Source organism: Trachypithecus francoisi, unplaced genomic scaffold, assembly GCF_009764315.1.
Source record: "Trachypithecus francoisi isolate TF-2019V2 unplaced genomic scaffold, Tfra_2.0 Lachesis_group16, whole genome shotgun sequence".
In the NCBI taxonomy this organism is placed as follows: Eukaryota; Metazoa; Chordata; class Mammalia; order Primates; family Cercopithecidae; genus Trachypithecus; species Trachypithecus francoisi.
The window spans coordinates 86,310,842-86,333,199 of NW_022681461.1; the positions used below are offsets into that span (position 1 = coordinate 86,310,842).

At 36.8% G+C, this 22,358-nt stretch overlaps 1 protein-coding gene across 1 annotated transcript in view; it reads left to right on the forward strand.

The window, feature by feature from the left end:
- The window catches only part of ERP44 (endoplasmic reticulum protein 44), a 122,298-nt gene that overhangs the window by 64,818 nt on the left and 35,122 nt on the right, over positions 1–22,358 (forward strand). Inside the window, exons 5-7 of the mRNA XM_033237981.1 lie at positions 17,377–17,561; positions 18,852–18,967; positions 21,299–21,356. Coding sequence (XP_033093872.1) covers positions 17,377–17,561; positions 18,852–18,967; positions 21,299–21,356 — 359 coding nt within the window. The remainder of the gene's footprint in view (positions 1–17,376; positions 17,562–18,851; positions 18,968–21,298; positions 21,357–22,358) is intronic.

Genomic DNA, 22,358 nt, shown 5'->3' on the forward strand with positions numbered 1-22,358 from the left:
TTTGCATATGTTGAACCATCATCCTTGCATCCCAGAGATAAATCCCACTTGGTCATGATTAATGATCTTTGTAATGTACTGTTGAATTTGGTTTGCTAGTATTTTGTGGAGGATTTTTGCATCAATACTGGGTTATTGGCCTGTAGTTTTCCTTTTGTGGATGTGTCTTTTTCCAGTTTTAGTGTTAGGATAATGCTGTTCTCATAGAATCAGTCTGGAAGTATTCCCTCTTCGTTTGTTTTTTGGAATAGTTTGAGTAGGATTGGTATCAGTTCTTCCTTAAATGTTTGGGAGGATTCAGCAGTGAAGCCATCAGGTCCTGGACTTTTCTTTGCTGGAAGCTTTCTTATTATGGCTTCGATCTCATTATTTGTTATTGGTCTGTTCAGGTTTTGGATTTCTTCATGGCTCAATCGTGGTAGGGTGTATGTGTCTAGGAATGTGTCAGTTTCTACTAGATTTTCCAATTTATTGGCAGATAGTTGCACACAGTAGCTGCTAATGATCCTTAGAATTTCTGTGCTATCAGTTGTAATGTCTCCTTTTTCATTTCTGTTTTTATTTGTTTAGGTCTTCTCTCTTTTTTTCGTAGTCTGGCTAAAGGTTTGTCAATTTTGTAAAACTTCTCAGAAAAACAACTTTTTGTTACTTGTGCTTTTGTATTGTCTTTTTCATTTCAATTTCATTTATTTCTGCTGTGATCTTTATTTCTTTTCTTCTACTAATATTGGGTTTGGTTTGATCTTGCTTTTCTAATTCTTTAAGAGTTATCATTAGGTTATTTATTGGAAGTTTTTTCTGATTTTTTGATGTAGGCATTTATAGCCATTAACTTCCCTCTTTGTTCTACTTTTGCTGAATCCTATATGTTTTGGTATGTTGTATTTCCATCATTATTTGTTTCAAGAAGATTTTCAATTTCCTTCTTAATTTCTTCATTGACCACTGGTCATTCAGGAGCATTTTGTTTAATTTCCATGTACTTGTATAATTTCCAAGATTTCTCTTGTTATCCATTTCTAGTTTTATTCTGTTGTCATCAGAGAAGATGCTTGAGATAATTTCAATTTTTTGAATGTTTTAAGACTTGTTTTGTAACCTAACGTGGTCTGTCCTTGAGAATGAGCCATGTGATGAGGAAAATAATGTGTATTCGGCAGCCATTGGATGAAATGTTCTGTAAATATCTGTTAGGTCCATTTGGTTTATAGTGCAGGTTAACTGTGATGTTTCCTTGTTGATTTTCTGTCCGGAAGATCTGTCCAAGGCTGAAAGTCAGGTATTTCAGTCTCCAGCTATTACTATGTTGGGGTCTCTCTTTAGCTATAATAATACTTGCTTTATATATCTGGGTGTTCCAGTGTTGGGTGCTTATGTATTTAGGTTGCATTATATGCATTACATATGTATATGCATTGTATTTACAATTGTTATATCCTCTTGTTGAATTGACCCCTTTGTCATTATTTAGTGACCTTCTTTGTCTCTTCTTATAGTTGTCTTGAAATCTATTTTGTCTAAGTATAGTGATCTTGCTCTTTTTTGGTTTCCATTGGTGTGGAATATCTTTTTCCATTTCCTTATTTTCAGTCTATGTGTGTCTTTACAGGTAGAGTGTGTTTTTTGTAAGCAACAGATCTTTGGGTCTTGGTTTTTTTAAAATCCATTCCACCAGTCTGTGTCTTTTGATTGAAGAGTTTAGTTCATTTATCATTTATATTCGGTGTTGTTATTGATAAGTAAAGGCATATTCCTTCCATTTTGTTACTTGTTTTCTCATTGTTTTGTGGTCTTCTCTTCCTTCTTTCCTTCCTTGCTGTCTTCCTTTTAGTGAAGGTGGTTTTTGCTGGTGATATGATTTCATTTCTTTTTATTTTTTATATATCTGTTGTGTGTTTGATTTGAGGTTGCCATGTGACTTCCAAATACTATCTTATAACTCATTATTTTAAGCTGATAACAACACTGCATAAACAAACAAATGAACAAGCAAAAAGAGAAATAATAAAAACTGTATACTTTAACTTCATCTCCCCACTTTTTAACTTTTTGTTGTTTCTGTTTATATCTTTTTATACTTTTTATGTCTTGAAAAGTTGTTGTGGTTATTATTTTTTGATTGGTCCCTCATTTAGTCTTTCTACTTAACAGTAGTTGACACACCACAATTAGTGTTACAATATTTTCTGTTTGTCTGTGTACTTTCTATTTTCTGTGACTGTAGTACTTTCAGATGATTTCTTATTGTTTATTAATGTCCTTTTCTTTCTCATTAATGTACTCTTGTTAACATTTCTTGTAGGACACATCTGATGTTGATGAAGTCCCTCATGTTTTGTTTGTGTGGGAGTCTTTATTTCTCTTTCGTATTTGAAGGATGTTTTTGCTGGATACACTATTCTGGGATAAAAGTCTTTTTCCTTCAGCAGTTTGAATATATCATGCCACCTTCTTCTGGCCCGTAAGTTTTCCACTGAAAAGTCTGCTGCCAGACCTATTGGAGCTCCATTATATGTTATTTGTTTCTTTTCTCGTGCTGCTGGTTATTCAGGCCCAAGGACTCTTCAGTAAACAGGTGATGAATCCTGTCAAGAGTGGGTCCTTCTTTTCAAAGCAGCAGGTTCTCTTCTAGCCCAGGGTGTATCTAGAAATGTCATCCAGGAGCTAGGGCCTGGAAAGGGTGCTTCATAACTCTGTCTGGTGCCCTGTCTTGCTGTGACTGAGCTGGTATCCCAGATGCAAGACAAAGTCCTCCCCACTCTTCCCTCTCCTCGCCTTGAGCAGAAGGAAGGGTTCTCTTTTGGAGCTGTGAGCTTTGTAGTCTGGGGTTAATGGAGGGGTGATGCCAGCAGCCCCTTAAACCATCCTGCCTAGTGTCTCAGTAGGTCATGTATCCCCCTCCCCGACGTCCACTGGCTCTGAGCCCAGTTCAGCTCTAAGACTTGCCCAGAAGTTGCAGTTCTTGTGGCCTACACTGCCTTTCAAGTTTATTTAGAGGCCCAGAGCACTGTAGCCCAAGATGGTGATGTTTGCCAGAACTCAAGTTCTGACTGCTGAAATGGGTAATTTTCCTCTGGTTTGGGCTAGTTTAAATACTCCCTCCACCTGTGGGCATCAGCTGAGTTCTGTTCAATTTTGCTTTCTGCTATAACAGGGAATCCCTGAATTTAAGGCAATGTCTCACAATTGCTGTGCTCTCCTTCTCCCAAACACAGTTTATTGTACTGTGCAGCTGCTGCCAGGGGATGAGTGAGGGGTGGTGTTGGTGATTTAAGAGAGTTTTTTCTACCTTCTCACTGCCTCTTTCAGTGAAATGAAGTTAAAAACAAGTAGTGTGAGTGTTCATCTGATTTTTGGTTGTTATGAAGGTGCTTATTTTGTGTAGATAGTTGTTAAATTGGTGTCTTTCCAGGAGGGACAATTGGTGGAGCTTTCTGTTCCACCATCTTGCTCTGCCCCTCTCTCTAGAGGTAATTTTTTTTTATCTGTTAAGCAATCTCTCCCTATCCTCCCCTCCCCCTACGCTGCCCACCCTCTAATAACCACATTTCTACTCTCTACTTATATGAGCTCAACTCTCTTAGCTCCCACATATGAATGAGAACATGCAGTATTTATTTTTCTGTGCCTGGCTTATTTCACTTAACGTAATGTCCTCCAGTCCATTTATGTTGCCATGAATGACAGGATTTCATCCTTTTTTGTTCATTTATCAGCTTTTATTTTAGAATCAGGGTACATGTGCAGGATTATTACAGAGGCATATTGCATGGTTTTGAGATTTGGGGTATAACTGCACCTGTCAACCTGCTGTGAACATAGTACCCAATAGGTAGCTTTTTAGTCCTTGTCCCACTTGCTCTTGCCTCTCTCTAGTAGTCCACAGTGTCTGTTGTTTGCCTCTTTATGTCCATGTATACCTAATATTTTGCTCCCATTTAAAAGTGAGAACATGTAGTATTTTGTTTTCTGTTTCTGTGTTAGTTCACTTAGGATAATGGCCTCCAGCTGCATCTATGTTGCTGCAAAGGACATGATTTCATTCTTATATATGGCTGCATAGTGTACCATGGCATATGTGTACCACATTTTCTTTTTCAGTCTGCCATTGATGGACATCTGCAGAGGACATGATTTTGTTGATTTTTATGGCCGCATAGTAATCAGTTGTGTATATGTACCACATTTTCTTTATCCAGTCCACTGTTGATGGATACCTACGTTGGTTCTGTGGTTTTGCTGTTGTGAATAGTGCTGCGAGGAACATATGCATGCTTGTGTCCTTTTGGTAGGACAATTTATTTTCCCTTGGGTATATCCCCAGTAATGGGATTGCTGGGTTGAATGGTAGTTCAACTCTTAGTTCTTTGTGAAATCTCCACACTGCTCTCCATAGTTGGAGTAGTTTACTTTCCCATCAACAGTTGTTTAAGTGTTTCATTTTCTCTGCAGCCTTGCCACCATCTGTTCTTTTTTGAGTTTTTAACAAAAGCTATTCTGACTGGCGTGGGGTGGTATCTCATTGTGGTTTTGATTTGCATTTCTTTGATGATTAGTGATGATGAGCATTTTTTCATACATTTGTTGGCTGCTTGTATGTCTTCTTTTGAAAAGTGTCTGTTCACATCATTTGTCCACTTTTTGTTTTTTTATTTATTTTTATTTTTATTTTTTTGAGACAGAGTTTCACTCTTGTTGCCCAGGCTCGAGTGCAATGGTACACTCTCAGCTCACTGCAACCTCTGCCACCTAGTTCAAGTGATTCTCCTGCCTCAGCCTCCCAAATAGCTGGGACTACAGGCACACACCACCGTGCCCGGCTAATTTTGTGTTTTTAGTAGAGATGGGGTTTCACCGTGTTGCCTAGGCTGGTCTCAAACACCTCACCTCAGGTGATCCATCCACTTTAGCCTCCCTAAGTGCTGGGATTACAGGCCTTTGCCTACTTTTTACTGGGGTTATTTGTGTTTTGTTTATTGATTTAATAAGTTCCTTATGGATTCTAGATAGTAGACCTTTGTTGAATGCATGATTTGCAAATATTTTCTTCCATACTGTAGGTTGTCTGTTTGCTTCCTTGATAGTTTCTCTTGCAGTTCAGAGGCTCTTTAGTTTAATTAGGTCCCACTTACCAGTTTTTGTTTTTGTCATAATTGCTTTTGGTGTCTTAGCCATACATTTTTTGCCAAGGCCGATGTCGAGCAGGGTATTTCCTAGTTTTTCTTACAGGATTTTTGTAGTCTGATGTTGTACGTTTAAGTCTTTAATCCGTCTTGACTTAAGTTTTGTATATGATGATATGTAGAGGTCCAGTTTCATTCTTTTGCATGTGGATAGCCAGTTATTCCAATACCATTTATTGAACAGGGAGTCTTCTTCCATTGCTTATTTTTGTTGATTTTGTGGCAGATCAGGTGGTTTTAAGTGTGTGGCTTTATTTCTGAGTTCTCTGTTCTGTTTCATTATTCTATGCATCTGGTTTTGTACTAGTATCATACTGTTCTGGTTATCATAGCCTTGTAGTATAGTTTGAAGTTCAGTAATATGATGCCTCTGGCTTTGTTCTTTTTGCTTAGATTTGCTTTGGCTATTCAGGCTCTTTTTTGGTTCTGTATGAATTTACAACAGTTTTTTCTAATTCTGTGGAAATGAATTTATATCGTTAAAGTGGCCATACTGCCCAAAACAATTTACAGATCAGTACTATTCCTGTCATTCCCTTTTTCACTGGCTGGGTCATATTTCTTTTCTTTCTTTTTTTTTTGTTAAAGCAAGTTTATTAGGAAAGCAAGGGAATTTTAAAAATGGCTGCTCCATAGGGAGAGCAGCTGCAAGGGCTGCTGGCTGGCTATTTTTATGGTTACTTCTTGATTATATGCTAAACAAGCGGTGGATTATTTATGAGTTTTCCAGGGAAGTGGTGGGCAATTCCTGGAACTTCCTCCCCTTTTCAGATCATGTAAGGTAACTTCCTGACATTGCCATGTCATTTGTAAACTGTCATGGTGCTGCTAGGAGTGTTTTCTTTTTTTTTAAGCATGATAATTAGCACATAATGAGCACTGAGGATGACTAGAGGTCACTTTCATTGTCATCTTGGTTTTGTTGGGTTTTGGCCAGCTTCTTTACTGCAACCTGCAAGGTTTTTGCAACCTGTTACCTTGTGCCGACCTCCTGTCTCATCCTGTGATTTAGAATGCCTAAGCTCCTGGGAATGCAGCTCAGTAAGCCTCAGCCTTATTTTACCCGGCCCCTATTCAGCATGGAGTCACTCTGGTTTGAATGCCTCTGACAGAGTTGCCCTGGTTCAGTGGCCTCTGGCATATTTCCCCTCTCTCTTTTACAAGGGAACCCTTAATCCTAAGGATGGTAGAGGGACAACGATCCATATTCTGTAACTTGAGCCTGAATAGGGGCAATGATATTCCTGCCTAACTATTAAGGTCTCTTTTATTCAGGGTAGAGAGGAGCTGAGTCAGAAAGCATTGGTATGTCGAGGGCCATTCATAACTCTGAGTTCTACAAAAGTTGATATCCGTCCCTCTTGCTTCTTCTGAGTACCAGCCAGAGATGAGTGGTTGATTCACAGGAATAAGCAGAGTCAGTCTCAATTGCAGAAAAAAACTCAAAAACAACTGATGAGACAGGTGTACTATAGTTTTCTCTCCAGTCCTCATTTTTACTAATGACAAATCATGGTAAGACTGATTTGGTAAGACATGGGAGTCCCAGGCTGTTTGCTTTATTATACTTGGCCTGGTTATTTGTATAAAGTGCAACAAGAATAATTATTTTTCACATAGGCTTTCTTAATTGGCTTTGATGGAACTTTTCTTCGTAAAAGGAATCTCAGGTTAGTCTTTTTTTAAAAAGTCAAGCCCAGCAATGGGTTTGTATCCTCAAATACCTATGAGTTTAGCAAATTCCTTTCCTCTGGAGGTCCCAAGATAACTTGGGCTCCTGGGCCTATCAGAAAGTGACATTCTTTACTTACCAGAGGTCAGAAACCATGTACAGAGACTGTGTAGACAAGGTGTGAGGCCAGTTTTCCCAAGGGGCTTTTACTGGCTCTATAAGTCAAGATTGATTCCTTAAAGGAAAGCACACCATTCTAGTCAAAGCCTTGGTAAAATAACAAATTTTTCCAATTGTGTCATGTTGCAAAAGAAAACATTCTTATTCCACCTATGCAAATAATTGTATTGCTATAAGTTAAGAATACTTACAAATAGTTTCCAAATTCTGCAAAAATCAGATAGAAACAAATATGCTCCAAATTTTGTTCACAGGAGTATACTTTACTCAATTATTAAAGCTGTTAATCACTCAAAAATTTCCTTGATTCTTAAAAACAAAACAAACGATCAGCAACATTTTAAGCAAAAAGTCAAAAAAAGATTATTTTAGTCCTCTGTTAGTTAGGTCCATGAAGTTAATGCCTGTCTTGCTTAATAGTCATGAACATTTCAGCTCTCCATGAGTCCTGAATGCTTTTTCCTCTGAAGTCAGAATCTCCAGAGTTATCAGAAGCCTGCATTCAAGAATACCTGTTAGAGTTCTATAGTTGATTTTAAAACGACTGTCTGAAGAGGATCAATACAAGACAACAATTGTCTGTGGATGACAAAAGTCTTAGGACAGCCACTATTAACACCACAATTGACAAGTTAATTTTGCTTCTGTGCCATACAGCAATTTTACATATCAATTATAATTATTAATAACATAGACTAAGTCATTTCAGAATAGGAGTTTCTCATAATTTTAAAACACATACCAGTAACATATTTATACAAATACAGCCCAAAGAAAGCCAAATACCATCTCTTATTTGGCAATGCTTCTTGTGTGATGTTTATACCAAATAAGCCAAATATGTCATTTTTTGACTCAGGGGACCTAATATCTAAGAGATTAATTAGGTCAGAAAAGATATAATTTATAGCTTGATTTAAGCACTTACTAGTTTTAAGCCAATAGAAGCTTTTTTTACATCACACACAACATATGTAAATACACAGACAGAAGATCCAGTAGTTGTAAGATTTTTTACTTCCCAGTTTTTTAATTAGATTACTGGCTTCAGGGTGGAGCCCTTGGAGGAACAGGGCCAGGAAAGCATGCAGTTTCTACAGCCTAATAAGCAGGCATAGCTGGAATGCAAAACAGATCCCCCAAATTAAGGGTCCTATTTTTATACCAGATCCTGCATCCCAAAAAAAGAGGGAGCCAGCCCATCTCCCATGGAGTCTTATCTCTCGGTGGGATATGGGGACATTTCCATACCTTCTAGGGGGCCAAGAGCATGTTTCTCTAATCCAAAAGTGCAGAGTCAAGTATTAATCATAACTGCCATTAAGCATGCCCAAAGGTGCATTTCCTACCTAGTTCTCTCGTAATTCAAAGTAATCTCTGATACCTTTCAAAGTAAAAAATGTCAGATAACTCAATGCAAAACAGAACAGAGCCTTAGATTGTTTCTCGGGTTTCATGAGGAAAACAGAGGTTTTTCCCAAAACAGGTCTGTAGTGCCTCCTCTATTTTTCCCAGGGAATCCCAGGCTGTTAGAGCTTGAATATGTGCTTTTTTTGTTTTTTGTTTTTTGTTTTTTTTTGAGACGGAGTCTCGCTCTGTTGCCAGGGGCTGGAGTGCAGTGGCACGATCTTGGCTCACTGCAACCTCTGCCTCCTGGGTTCAAGGAGGCCTCAGCCTCCCAGGTAGCTGGAACTGCAGGCGCGCACCACCACACCCAGCTAATTTTTGTGTTTTTAGTAGAGACGGGGTTTCACCATGTTGGCCAGGATGGTCTCGATCTCTTGACCTCGTGGTCCGCCCGCCTTGGTCTCCCAAAGTGCTGGGATTATAGGTGTGAGCCACCGTGCCCAGCCCCACATTTTCTTTATCCATTCATCTGTTGTTGGCCACTTAGGTTGATTTCATATTTTGACTATTGTAAATAGTGCTGCAGTAAACATGGAGGTGCGATATGTCCTTGCTATACTGATTTCCTTTCTTTGGATAAATACCCAGTAATGGAATTGCTGGATCATGTGGTAGTTCTATTTTTAGTTTTTGAGGAACTTCCATTCTGTTTTACTGTCTCATCAACAACATATGAATGCTTCCCTTTCTCCAAATCCTCTCCAGTATTAATTTTTTTCATGTTTTTGTTAATAACCATTCTAACTGGGGTGAGATGATACCTCATTGTGGTTTCTATTTGTATGTAACCACATGATTAGTGAAACTGATGATTTTTTTTCATATGCCCTTTGGCCATTTGTATGTCTTTTGAGAAATGTCTCTTGAGATGCTATGCCCTTTTTAAAATTGGATTTTGTTGTTGTTGTTGCTTGTGTTTCTTGTATATTCTGAATGTTAATCCCTTATCAGATATTTAGTTTACAGATATTTCCACTAATTCTCAGGTTACCTCTTCACTCTGTTGTGTTTCCCTTGCCCTCCAGAAGCTTTTTAGTTTGATAAAATCCCATTTGTCTGTTTTTGCTTTTTTTTGCCTGTGCATTTAAAGCCGTATCCATAAAATTTTTGCCCAGACCAATGTCCAGAAGTATTTCGCCTATGTTTTCTTCTACTGGTTTTATAGTTTCGGGTCTTAGATTTATGTCTTTAATCCATTTTGAGTTGATTTTTGTTTATGATGAGAGATAAGGGCACTTAGAATTTTTTTATACCTATTGTAAAAACTATCTTAGATTCAGTTAGAAATAGATTTTAAAAATTGTGTCATTAATGTGTGTGCCTTAAAAGGAGAATAAATTTGTTCAAGTTATTCTGAAACAACTTTACATTCAGAGTCTGACTCTTGTGCATCATTTCTCAACTGAGTCGAGTTTTTTTTTTAAACATAATGTTGGCCTTCATGCCATTAAGAGTGTTGGTAATGCTCTACTCTCTCTGGGAATTTCTTCCAAGCTGCCAAAACCCATTCTGCAAGTATTGATGCTATTACTTTACTATTTGACTAACCTCAGAGTTTATTTTTTCTGAATTGAAATATATCTCTGCTAGTTAAACAACTTTTCTTCAAAGTTACCAAAATATAAACCAAAATGTTAATAGTGGTTTTCTCCAGTGGTGGTTGGAAGTGGTTCTTATTTTCTTCTTTATAATTTTCTGCTTTCCAAAATTTCTAAACACACATAGACACATGTGTACACATGCATGTACACATGCACACAGTTAAAACATGGCCTTGCTTCAACTATGGATCATCATCACGTCTCATCTTATGCAGTCTTATTATTTGGGGAATTCGGGAGTAGAATTCATTATTCTCCTTGGTGGTCATGCTGCCTTGGATGTAGAAAGTCCCATCAGTCAGCCCCTGGTGGGACCAGGTTCTCTGCTGACCTCCAGTGGCCTTGGGCTGTATGGCACTAAGCAAGAGGCATTCATATGTTTGCTGGTCAGTGCAGAACAGACCCACACTCGGTTTTTAGGAAAGTACTTTGTAATTGTACCTTGATTAGGTAGCACATGCACCCATATACCTGAGTTACTCTTACCTGTCTGTCTTCCAGTGCAACTAGGACCTTACTTATTGGAAATTGAGAAGCTTTTTATAGGAACTATATATAAGTACCATATTAAGAACAAGAAAATATGAAGTGAAGAATTTATGTGCATAGAACATAATTTGGATGAGCAGTTAAGCCTGAGTTCTGAGTCAGCTTCTAGGCTTTGCTTATCAGTTTTCTGTTGAGGTGTTTTGTTTTGTTTTGTTTTTTGAGGATATTTGTCTTTCTGGGTTTTTTTGTTGTTGTTTGTTTTGAGGGGTACAGTTTGGGAATGGGAAGAGGTATATAGGCAGCAGTGGTCCTTCTCCTGGGACCAGAAGAACAATAAAACTTTCCTGTTGAAATGATCTGCCTCTTTGTATTTTCTGCCATGGATAACCATTGCAGGGAAAGACGTTGCTGAAACAAGAGTATGAGGCAGTTCCCCCATTTGGAGCCCTGCTGGGCATTAGTGAGGCAGGCAGGCAGGACCCATCAAGGAAAGGTAAGTGACCATTGGAGCAAAAATACATGCTAATTTTCCAATCAGTGAGTTGTTAACCTTCTGGGATTTATAATTTCTCTGACATCCATTTTAACATTTGCTCTATCCAGTTAATTTAAAAAACCCATTTATTATACCCCTTAAGTCATTCTTTGTTATGTTGTCAAAGTGTCACATTCTAATTATCTTAAAATCACTTTTGGCCGAAGCTTGTTAAAAAAAAAAAGTCAGCATTATGTCTGAGATTATTGATCAATGTAATTTTAAGGTTTTTGCTTCTTAATAATTAAATGCCACTGCATCATGCAGCATGCCTGCTGCCAGGATGTTGTTTGAGAATGAAGCAAATGAGTATCTAATCCCCTAATAGTTTTCAAATATTTTAAATCTTTTTATCTCTATAACCAGAATTTTAAAGCAACCTAAAGGTTGGAATGTTTGTTAATAGACTGTTGTGATTTTTGCCACAACTATTACGGCAGCTTCCTTACTAGTCTCCCTGGTTCTCTACTACTGCCAGGTGAATTTTTTGAAAGCCCAGCTCTACAGCTCAGTGGCTGCTTATCACAAACAGGATAAAATTCAAACTCCATCAGCTTAGTGCTTAAGACCCTCTAGAGTCTGTCTCTAACCTTATTTATTCTACTCCTAGTTTATGCAAACTTGGTATTAGCACACTGCTTTCTCATTGTGCCCACTAATTCATCAAGTTTAGAAAGTTAAAAGCATTATATTATCTCCTGTAGTGCATCTTGCTGTCCATTTTCATACTAATACTTAGGACACAGATGGAAAATAGATGTTTTCTATTAGACTAGTTTCTTTGCTGCTGAGTCCATCTCATATCCTCTCTGCCAGATCCTTTGGATATTAAAAAGTCTTTGAGTATAAAAAAAGATTCCTTGACTTCTTGTTGACAAAGTAGGCACCAGCTAGGCTAGCTTACCTTTATTAACATTGAATATTGAACCTAAATGAAACCTACTAGGAATATTTTACTTTCATAGGGTTTCATATTATAGAATTTCAGTCTTTTTTATTTTATTTTATTTATTTATTTATTTATTTATTTTTTTTTTTATTATACTTTAAGTTCTAGGGTACATGTGCATAACGTTTATATCATGTATAACTCCCCAATGCAATCCCTCCCTCCTCCCCCCTCCCCCTGATAGGCCCCAGTGTGTGATGTTCCCCTTCCCGAGTCCAAGTGATCTCATTGTTCAGTTCCCACCTATGAGTGAGAACATGCGGTGTTTGGTTTTCTCTTCTTGTGATAGTTTGCTAAGAATGATGGTTTCCAGCTGCATCCATGTCCCTACAAAGGACGCAAACTCATCCTTTTTGATGGCTGCATAGTATTCCATGGTGTATATGTGCCACATTTTCTTAATCCAGTCTGTCACAGATGGACATTTGGGTTGATTCCAAGTCTTTGCTATTGTGAATAGTGCCACAATAAACATACGTGTGCATGTGTCTTTGTAGTAGAGTAATTTATAATCCTTTGGGTATATACCCAGTAGTGGGATGGCTGGGTCATATGGTACATCTAGTTCTAGATCCTTGAGGAATCGCCATACTGTTTTCCATAATGGTTGAACTAGTTTACAATCCCACCAACAGTGTAAAAGTGTTCCTATTTCTCCACATCCTCTCCAACACCTGTTGTTTCCTGACTTCTTAATGATTGCCATTCTAACTGGTGTGAGATGGTATCTCATTGTGGTTTTGATTTGCATTTCTCTGATGGCGAGTGATGACGAGCATTTTTTCATGTGTCTGTTGGCTGTATGGATGTCTTCTTTTGAGAAATGTCTGTTCATATCCTTTCCCCACTTTTTGATGGGGTTGTTTGTTTTTTTCTTGTATATTTGTTTGAGTTCTTTGTAGATTCTGGATATTAGCCCTTTGTCAGATGAGTAGGTTGCAAAAATTTTCTCCCAATCTGTAGGTCAGTCTTAAAAATTTTTTTTATTATTGATTTTTTGCCAGTATGAAAGACAAAATGTTATATGGGAGTTTTAATTTGTAACTTTCTGATTACAACTGAACATATGTAATATATTTATTGGCAATCTGTGTTTCTTTCATACACTGATAGCTTTAGCTCACTTATCTTTTTGGTAATCTTTTTTTAGTTCATTCTTTTTATATTCTGAATACTAATCAGTTGTCTCTAGTACATGTCACAAGTACCTTTCTTCCTGTCTGTCTTAAAAATTCGTGGTTTTTTTTTAAATGTCTAGATGCTTCCCGGTCTTTTTGGCTTCAAAATCTGACAGTTGTCTTGGCTGCATGTGGTCTTGATGCAGGGTTACAGGTCCTTTCCAAAGTAGATGCTGTCTCCTAAGTACCAGGAGGCCGTAGGAGATTATTCATATTTGTGACCCAACGCTGCAGGTTCCTGTATCACCCCAGCACTTAGCAGACATCCTCTGGAGACATTTCTTTTGCCTATGCAGGTATAATTCTCAGCCCTAAATCTGCAACTGCAGACTTAATTTCCGAAACGAATTACACAGGAAACCTATAGGAAAGAAAATGGCTAGTGATCTTTGCTTACCCTAGGAATGGTTCTTCCCTTCCTGGAATGTCAGTTCCTTTAGTCTTCATTGCTTTCATGATTTCTGATATCTTAAAAATATGATACAAAGTTTTTTCTGGTTGTTTCAGTAGGACCAATACATTTCTGCTACCCACTACACCCTGCTTGCAAGTGGAAATCCATTTGTAGATTCCCTTTTGGATTTTCTGTGAACTCAATAAAAACATCTGCAAAAAATGACATCTCTTCCTTTCCAGTCTTTTTATTATTATTATTATTTTGATCAAGAACTCCAAATCAGTGTTATATAGAAGTGATAGCAGGCATCTTTTTTTCTTTTTTGATCTCAGCTTGAAAGCTTTTAGTATATCATCATTCAGTTGTTTGTTATTTGTTTATTTAAATATCCTTTTTTCAGTTAAGGAAGTTCTCTTCCTAGTTTACTAAAAGTGTTTAAGCATGAATGGATATAGATTTTTATCAAATGCTTTTCTGCTTTTGAGAGATAACAAAATTTTTCTCTTTTATTCTGTCAGTGTTGTGCTGTACATTAATTGGTTTTCAAATATTTATCTAAACTGAAGTACTAGACTAAATCCAGCTTTCTTGTGATATATTATCCTCTGTATGTAGCGCTGTTTCTTAATATTTCTATTCAAGTTTTGCATCTGTGTTCTTGAGTAAGATTAACAAATACTTTTTTTTCCTCGTAATTTTCTTATCAGGATTCCCATAAAGATTACGTTGACCTCGAAAACTAGTTGGGAAGTGTTCCTTGTTTTTGTATTCTCTGGAATAGTTTGTGTAAAATTGCCATTATTGGCTCCTTAAATGTTTGGCAGAATTTACTGGTGAAGATGGCTGGGAATGGAGTTTCATTTGTGGAAAGGCTTTGAATTAGATATGGGTTCTTTAATAATTGTAGGATTCTTTTTTGAGATGGGGTCTTGCTATGTTGCCCAGTCTAGTCTTGAACTCTTTTGCTCAAGCAAACCTCCTGCCTTGGGGCTGTAGGCATGTGTCACTATACCTGGCAATAATTTTAGGACCATTTATATCTTCTGTGTCTTCTAGTGTCAGTTTCAATAAGTTATATTTTCATGGGAGTTATATGAATCATCAAACTTATTGGAATTAACTTACTGATAATAGCTATCAGTGGAAGGATCTTAGAAGTGTATTTTTTGAAAGAGAAAAACATGAGGTCATACCAGGACTTCCAATTCAAATTATTATAGGGTTTTTACTTAATTACTCAGTTTTATATATTTTTTCCTTTACTGAAAATCTTGATTCTTAATGGCATTAACATGATTTATCGGTAATATATGTGTATGTATTTAATTTCAAAATAACAATGCCAGTACTAAATTTTTAAAAAATTTTATTTTGTTTTAATGTTAAACATTTCCATGGTTCCAAAGTCAAAACTGTAAAACCAAAGTATAGTCAGGGAATGTATCCTAGACCTCTCCATCCATTTTCTCCCATTGGTGTTTTTTTTGTGGGTAGAGGAAAGACAACTATATAAGCAAGCATATATAACATGTAAATATATGTGCATGTATATACATATGTATTTATATTTCTTCTCCAAGTTTCTTCTCCCTATTTCTTATACAAAATATTTGACCTGTACACACTCTTCTGCACCTGGCTTTTTTTTTGTTTGTTTTTTGTTTTTTTTTTAACTTATCTTGAAGATTGCTCCTTAGCAACAAACAGAGATCTTTTTTATTTCTTTATATTACAGCCTAGTACTTCATTATATGGGTACCATACTTTATTCAGCCAGTCTCCTATTGATAGGCATTTGGAGAAATAGTAACTTTTTTTTGTTGTTGTTGTTGAGACAGGGTTTCACTCTGTCGCCCAGTCTGGAGTACACTGGCACGAACTTGGTTCACTGCAACCTCCACCTCCCAGTTTCAAGAGATTCTTGTGCCTCGGCCACCGGGTAGCTGGGATTACAGGCTTGCGCTACCATGCCTGGTTAATTTTTGTATTTTTAGTAGAGACAGGGTCTTGCCATGTTGGCCAGGCTGGTCTCAAACTCTTGACCTCAAGTGATCCACCCACCTCAGCCTCCCAAAGTTCTGGGATTACAGGCATGAGCCCCTGGGCCTGGCCAAAATAGTAACTTTTAAAAAAGCATTTTCCATTCTCAAGACTACAACACCGTAGTGTTGGCCATTAGAACTATTTGATCTAATTTTTAAACACTTTTTGTTTATACATCATGCAAAAATTCATTTTATAGCTAGGCACAGTAGCTCACAACTGTAATCCCAGCTTTGGGAGGCTGAGGCAGGAGGATTGCTTGAGTTCAGGAGCTCAAGACTGACCTGGGTGACATAGTGAGACCTCATCTCTAAAAAAAAAAAAATTAAAAATTAAAAAAATTTGAGAAGATTTGCCAGGCATGGTGGTACACATCTGTTGTCCCAGCTACTCTGGAGGCTGAAGTGGGATGATTGCTTAAGTCCAGGAAGTTAAGGTCGCAGTGAGCTGAGATCGTGCCACTGCACTCCAGCCTGGGTGACACAGCAAGACCCTATCTTCAAAAAGAAAAAAAAAAAAAATCAAAGTTTTTTTTTTTTTAATTTTTATGATTTCTCAGGTTATTTGTCATTGTAAGTAGGATAAACTCAAGTCTTTGTGGCTTTTGCTTTATTACAGTTGTCTTTATTTTATTTAAAAGACTTCTACTTGTTTATGGTACCTCTCTCTCATTTCTCAATTTGTAGTACCAATTTAATCTCATTAAGTCCTTGCTCAGGTAATAGGACCCATCATCTTTATAACACCCCAAAGACATAGTCTCTCCTTGTAATTTATCAGGTTGAAAAGGGGCATGTAGTTGATATGTATCTATTACTCATCTGCTTCAAGGAAGTACCAACTCCTAAAGCAGACAGATTATTGTCTATGTTAATTATGCATAAATTAAAATGTCTTACTTCAGATTTCTGTGATTTGATGAATAAAGCATTCTTTTCAATCTCAGTATGACCAGTTGTTCCCGTTGTTTACTCATATTTGTATTCTGTTTAAAGAATTTTAGTAATCAATCATGATTTCTACTTTATAAATCCACGTGGAGTTTGCCAAAGTATTATATAATCTTAGTTACTTAGTTTGCCAGAGTATTATATCTTTTCTCCAGCCCCCCTTCTGAGAGCTCATATTTCCCTTTTAACCTCTAATATACTTTTAGTATTTTTGATTGCCTATAGTAGAGAGAATAAAGTACAACCTTGACTAAACAAAATATTATAAGTACTTTTGCCTCTTCCTGGACCATGCAAAGACTTTAGAATATTTAGCATAATTTACCTCCTGCTTACCTTCCCTCCCCAGCTTATATGCTGCTGTCAGGTATTTTAATGTCTGTCGAACCCAATAAGGCATTATTATTATTGCTGTTTTTATAGTCATTGTTCATGTGCCATGCTTACTGTGGCATCTGTTGTATTATTTAATTTGATTCTTAAGACAATCTTACGTGGTAGAAATGATTATCCTTATATACTAGATGAGAACTAAGGCATGGAGAGTTTATGCATTTTACAAGTTCACATGGCCAGTAAGTCGCAAATTAGGATTTAAACCCAGTCCAGAACCTGGTCTCTTAACTAGTGTAAACTCAAGTCCTGATTATTACTATTTTTTTCTCTCTCACTGAAAAATAATGACTTGAACCAAAAAGTTCTCACTAAGCAATTGTAAGATTTTTGACCATTAGGCTAATGGGCTCACCCTGACTACATATGGGGGTAAATAATTTTTTTTCATTCTTTTAGCTGACATAGCCCAGAGATACAGGATAAGCAAATACCCAACCCTCAAATTGTTTCGTAATGGGATGATGATGAAGAGAGAATACAGGGGTCAGCGATCAGTGAAAGCACTGGCAGATTACATCAGGCAACAAAAAAGTAACCCCATTCAAGAAATTCGGGACTTAGCAGAAATCACCACTCTTGATGTAAGTTGTAACTTTTGCTAGATTAAATGAACATTCCCTGATTAATGTAAACAAATTCTAATGCAAACAAAAAATCTGGACATTCTGCTATAGTTTATTGCCGTGGATTTGACATACATATAGTTAATGGGTTGAATTTTTTTGAATTAATCTCAAGGGAAATACTTACGTTATACTGAACTTCTGGATGAAAGATATAGCATACAGTAAAGCTGTACTAATGTGAATTGAGCACATATGAAAGCCTCAATTATAAAGAAATGGAAGTTAAAGTCAAGTGTATACAACCAGAGCTTCTGTATTTTTCTTGTGGAGACCTTCAGGGTGTCTGCTCTAATCACTCTTGTATGAGCTCTTTTTATGAGTTTTAATGTCCTCTAAAATAGCCTCTGCTTAATAGTAAGTTTAGCACACCCCTTTCTTTGTACATTGGGTAGTGTTTTAAAGACAACAGCAACAAAAGCAAAAGCAATTGAGTTTGGGCTCTATCACAATCACCAATCATCACTGTCAGGTTTGAGATTCGATTTTACCCTACTTGCAAGCTAAGCTAATCAATTACCATTTCATGGATTCTGTTAGAAGACACAAGACTGCTGGGTCAGAGACAAAGGACTTTATTGCTCACATCACAGCAAGTAGTGTGAGCATGTTTGCATTTGTTTCCTTGCCCTCCAAATCCTATGGAGGCAATACAGAGGACTCCCCAGATGGATACCTGTACATGCAGTGGGTTATGTCACAGGAGAGGGACACTGAGCCTGGGGAACTCACTATTTCAGAGCAAGCAGTAACCCTGCATTTGTCCTGGCTGGAGGCATTCCCTCATATCTCAGTGTTGCTTGCTGCAAGCACAACTCTGAGAAATGGCCTGGAGAAAGAGTAGTCAGTCTTGCATTTTTTGGTAGACCCAGTAAGATGGGTAGGAGTGTGAGAGAGCCGTGGAGGAGTCTCTCCAACAGTCACAAGTTATGATTGATACATTGTTTTAACACATTTTAGAATTAGTCCCCTTACTTAGGAAAAGATTGTCACTGATCAAATAGTTATCTAGTTCTTAAAAATTTTAAATGCTAGAAGGAAATGTTTATGATTATATTTATTATAGTTAAGATTGTTTTCAACCCAATGTAATCTTTAATAGTTTTGGACTAGGTGTTAAAAAACTAAATATGCATTTATAGTCATACTTCATTTGAATAATAACTAGACTAAGATAAGGGGTAAATGAAATAACATGTTTATAAAACTATGTGTGTTTGCAAAATAATTACATACTTTATTTTACAGCGCAGCAAAAGAAATATCATTGGATATTTTGAGCAAAAGGACTCGGACAACTATAGAGTTTTTGAACGAGTAGCGAATATTTTGCATGATGACTGTGCCTTTCTTTCTGCATTTGGGTAAGTATCTGATTTAAAAGTGTGTTAGTGGGTTGGTTTGGCTGCCATGTTAAATTCCTGTTGTATTTGGTCATTTTCTGAAGGTGATCTCTCCAAAAATGATCTCAGTCCTTTTAAAATCACCAAACAGTCTTTATACCTGTCTCTGAATTCTTTTTAAGGTTTTAAAACTCTATTTTTCTTTCTATAGTATTATCTATTTCAGAATGTGGGCAAGCAGGAAAAAATGGACAAGTTAACAACTCATTCGTGCTTTTATTGAACTCATTTATTAATTCTTAGCCTATGTTAGACAAAATGCTAATCTGTGGGGTTACCACAGTGAAACAACACACTTTCTTGTTAAGAAGCATGAGTTTTATCGTCTTCATTCATCTCCATCTCTCCACCACCTTTTCTTATATCTTCCCTGTCTCAGAGGAACAATTCTTTCTAAGGCTAACCTGTTCACTGGCATCCTTGTAACTGTCCTTTCAAACTCCTCTGGGGCTTTGATCCACCAGTTGTTCCTGCTTTCTTGTGTTTTCAACCTGACCCTTTTCAAGAACTGCTTTCCTTTTCTGAAAACATGCTTCTTTCTTTCCTGACCTGCCTCTTCTCTTAAGCTATAATGTCATCTTTCTTTTTATTCTTTTTTTTTTTTTCAAAGAATAGTTTATGCCTGGCTACGATGATTTTCTCAAATTCTAACCAGTAAAAAACTTAACCTTTTGGAAGCTAACTTTCACCTCCATTGCTCTAATGAAACTTGTCTCTACACAGTCACAAAATGACTTCTTAATTACCAAATTGAGTGGTCTTTTAAACATGTTAATCCTTTTCAATTCCTCTGAAGGGTGTGATGTTCAACTACCTTTTTCTTTTTCTGCTGTGTCAACACTTAGATTGAATCCCCCTGGTTTGGCCCCTACCTGTCTGAATTCTCTGACTTTATCTCCTTTTTTTTTTTTTCTTTTTCTCAAGATGGAATCATTTTTGTGGTTCTGTTCTTGACCCTCTCTCCTCATTGGAGGTTATCTCAACCATCCTTTGACTTCCATGCAGTATTATTTCTTTTCATTGGCTCATGACTGTTAGGCTCAATTGTAGTAGCTATCTTGAGTGGAGCCTGGATGTCTGGCACAATATATCCTCTTCATCTTTTGACCTTTATTGTTTGTCCTTGCTTTAATGCTTTTGTAAGATTTTGTTTGTATGTTTTATTGTGTGCATTATTAGTTTTTTGTTTTTTTGTTTTTTAAGCGATGAAGTCTCACATGTTGCCCAGGATGGTCTTGAACTCCTGGCCTCAAGTGATCCTCCTGCCTCTGCCTCCAAAAGCGCTGGGATTGTAGGCATGAGCCACTGTGCGCAACCCATATTCATTAAATGCTGCAAGCACACTTCTGCAGCAGAGCCTGTATCTGAAAGTGCTTCTCCCAGATGTCATCTCATCAGAAAGTCTTTGCCTGATAACTTTATATAAAGTAGCACTACCATCATTTAATTTGTCATTCTTTATCTACTTATTCCACTTATTTTCTTCATAGCATTTTTTTGTAACCACCAAAGATAAATATATCTACTTGTTAGTCTATCTCTACTCACCAAAATGTAAACTCCATGAGAGAGAGAGAGAGAGAGTTTTGTTAGTTTTGTTCACTCCTGTTTACCCAATGTCAAGGCATAGCTGGTATAGAGGAAGCACATAGTAAATAGTTATTGAATTAATCAATTAATGGAACACATTTTTTCTGTTCTCACTGTTATCAATCTAGGTTAGCACCCCTTGCCCCTATCTCCTGGACTACTCTAATTAGAAACTAGAGATAAATCAATATTCAATTAATCTAAAAATAATTGATTACAAAAGTAATTTGTTGTAGTATTCACTCTACATATTTTTATTGAACAACTTTTGTGTGCCAGATACTGTACTAGGTTCAGGAAACAACAATGGACAAATAAACAAAAAATTACTTATTTATGGAACTATATATTAGTGATGTGGGTTATTTCGGGTTTTGTTTTTGTTTTTGTTTTTGTTTCAGTCCTTGTGACCAAACCAATTACGTTGATCCCTAGTTGCTAGAAAACAGTCTGGGGTCAAAAACAACCTTTTAGTGCTAAAACTCCCAATCTAAACTTATACAAAACACAAAAACAACTAACTAAAATTTTCCTTTAAAAAGTCTGCCTCATATTAAATGTTTTCTTTAAATGTATGCTTTTCTTGGTATTGCATAGTCTTATAATAGGGACAATGATGGATAAGTATGTATTTCAAGTCTGTAATTCCTACATTGCAGAATCCTGTCATTCAGGTTTATTACTGTTTCTCCCTTCCTATAGGGATGTTTCAAAACCGGAAAGATACAGTGGAGACAACATAATCTACAAACCACCAGGGGTAAGTTGCTATTTCTTAATGTTATATGATAAGATATAATTTAAATACATGTATAAAATGTAGTTTTATATGTGTTAATGTTCATAGAATCATAGAACTTTAGAATTGAAAGGAAGTTTGAAGCATCATCTTGTGCTGATCTAAACCCTTCAAAACGAAGATGGGACCACAGAAGCCTAAAGTCACACAGGCATTAGAGTAGCAGAGCTGGCCTTAGGGATCCCCTGACTCTCAGGCCTTTTCTACCTCTCTGGCATTCAGTCTGGGAGCCAAATTTTTAAAATGCTGCAGTTTCCTGTGATTGTCATTTCTACCTGTTGTATTTGGCTAGTATTGTACTAGCCAAACTCCCAAATCTCCTGGAGTATAAATTTACTCAGTACCTGCCAGATAATAAGGAGCAGCTAGGTTGTTTTTAACCTGTAGGGTAAGAAGCTTTAAGTAGCTGATTAGGCCCTACCAGGTGGTGGTAACCATAACTAAGAGGCAAAAATCATAGCATGTGTTATCCCAAATTCACCAAGGGCCTGCCATTGCAATGGCCAAAAAAAAAAAAAAAAAAAAAAAGGACATTTATGGATATTTTTTCAATTTGTAGTTTTCATTTTAATGTTGTTTACAGTGTTTTTACACTGAGATTTTTAATTTTTGTGCAGATAAATGAATTTCTTGCTTAGAAAGTTTCTATTTTAAATTCACATAGGTGTTTGCTTATATTTTTTGCAAGTGCATTTCTTTGAGTAGCTTACTTAGTATCATCATCTCTAGATTATCAGAATGCAGTACATATCTCCCAGTGGTAGTGTGGTTGTTCAGAGCATGGGCTCTGGTGGCATCAGACTGGGTTTGAATGTCAAATGTGCCATCTTCTTAGGTATGTTACTCTGGGAAAGTTTCTTCGCTTCCCCACGCTTCAGTTTCTTAATTAGTAAAAATGGGATGATAATAACAGTACTTGCTTTATAGGCATGTTGGGAGGTTTAAATGAATCAACACATATAA